Source organism: Chaetura pelagica, unplaced genomic scaffold, assembly GCF_000747805.2.
Source record: "Chaetura pelagica isolate M959 unplaced genomic scaffold, ChaPel_1.0 scaffold106, whole genome shotgun sequence".
Taxonomy (NCBI): domain Eukaryota; kingdom Metazoa; phylum Chordata; class Aves; order Apodiformes; family Apodidae; genus Chaetura; species Chaetura pelagica.
In genome coordinates this window covers 3,087,730-3,089,053 of record NW_009954222.1, presented here as the reverse complement: position 1 = coordinate 3,089,053, position 1,324 = coordinate 3,087,730, and the positions used below count along the sequence as shown (strand labels likewise).

The 1,324-nt window shown below is 35.0% G+C and overlaps 1 protein-coding gene across 1 annotated transcript in view; it reads left to right on the top strand.

Annotated features, from left to right (window-relative positions):
- Positions 1 to 1,324, top strand: part of MZT1 (mitotic spindle organizing protein 1) — a 2,770-nt gene that overhangs the window by 634 nt on the left and 812 nt on the right. Inside the window, exon 2 of the mRNA XM_010003511.1 lies at positions 218 to 363. Within this exon, the coding sequence (XP_010001813.1) occupies positions 218 to 363 (146 nt within the window). The remainder of the gene's footprint in view (positions 1 to 217; positions 364 to 1,324) is intronic.

The window sequence follows — 1,324 nt, the reverse complement described above, 5'->3', positions numbered from 1 at the left end:
GAAGAGCATGGTATTTTTTTTAAAAGCTGTGGCTTCAAGCTTATGCTGGAAAGCTGAATATGAATGCTGTTGTTGAGGCTAAGACTGCCATGAGCTTTCCATAAATGTTATGTTCACAGACTCAGCTGTAGAAATTAAATGGTGATTAATAACATTTTTGATCACTGAATTTCATAATCTATAGGGACTACAATGCTTTCATTTTTTTCTGTTGCAGTTCTGTTTGAGATTTCAAGACTATTAAACACTGGCTTGGATATGGAAACCTTGTCTATTTGTGTGAGGCTTTGTGAACAGGGGATAAATCCAGAAGCATTATCATCTGTTATTAAAGAACTGCGTAAGGCTACAGAAGCTCTAAAGGTAATTTTTTTTGCTTAAAAAGCTTATACATTTGTTTTTATGAGTCAGATATACGTTCAACTCGCTATACTTCAATTTGTAAATTGTACCTTAAGATACGACTCTTTTTTAAATATAGGAAATTAACTGTTCTCTAGAAAAGTCAATGAATACAACTAAATGGAACATGAAGCAAAAAATGGTGTGAATAAAAACTTCTCAGAAATAATTAGGTTAACTTTTTGGAAGGAAGAAAAGCAACCCAAACCCACAGATTTTTAGCCACCATTCGCTGCCACTATTTGCCCCCTTATCTACATACTATCACAAGTAGATGGCTATTTTCTGCTTTAACCCATATCACCTCATTTGTACAACCTAAGGCCTAATAGTGTGCAGCAGTACTTGAAAACAGGTAAATGCAGCTTGCTAATGTAATTGTCATATACTGCATTTACCACATCAGCTGGTCCTTTGAATCTCTCCGAAGACAAATTAGAGGGAATTTCAATCTAATAGATGGCTTTTTGTAATTTAGCATTTACCTGTTTAGCTAATAGAGAGAGTAACTACGGTTTAAAAAAAGTCCTCACTTGCCTTTTAAAGGATTTTCATTATTTTCTGTCCACCTAAACATAGTTTTATTTTCCACTGTATCTTACAGTTGTTTATTTCTGGGGAGGTGGAGGGGAAGCCTGTATCTAGCCTGCCTATTCCTACTTTGGAGAACTGCATTCTGATTCTTAGAAAATTCAACTTAAAGTTCGTCACTAGATGAATGCTACTCAGGGCTATTTTGCATTGGTTTTCAAGGTTTTATCTTTGGCTTTAACCTGGCAGTTTTCTGTGCTTATCCATATTTAACACTTGCGTACATGCCTAAATGTGTACATACATGAATGTCTAACTGTATACAAGTAACTGAGGGCTATTGTACTTCTTTCTTTGTTTTACTGCTTTATCATTCTCATTGCTCTTTCCC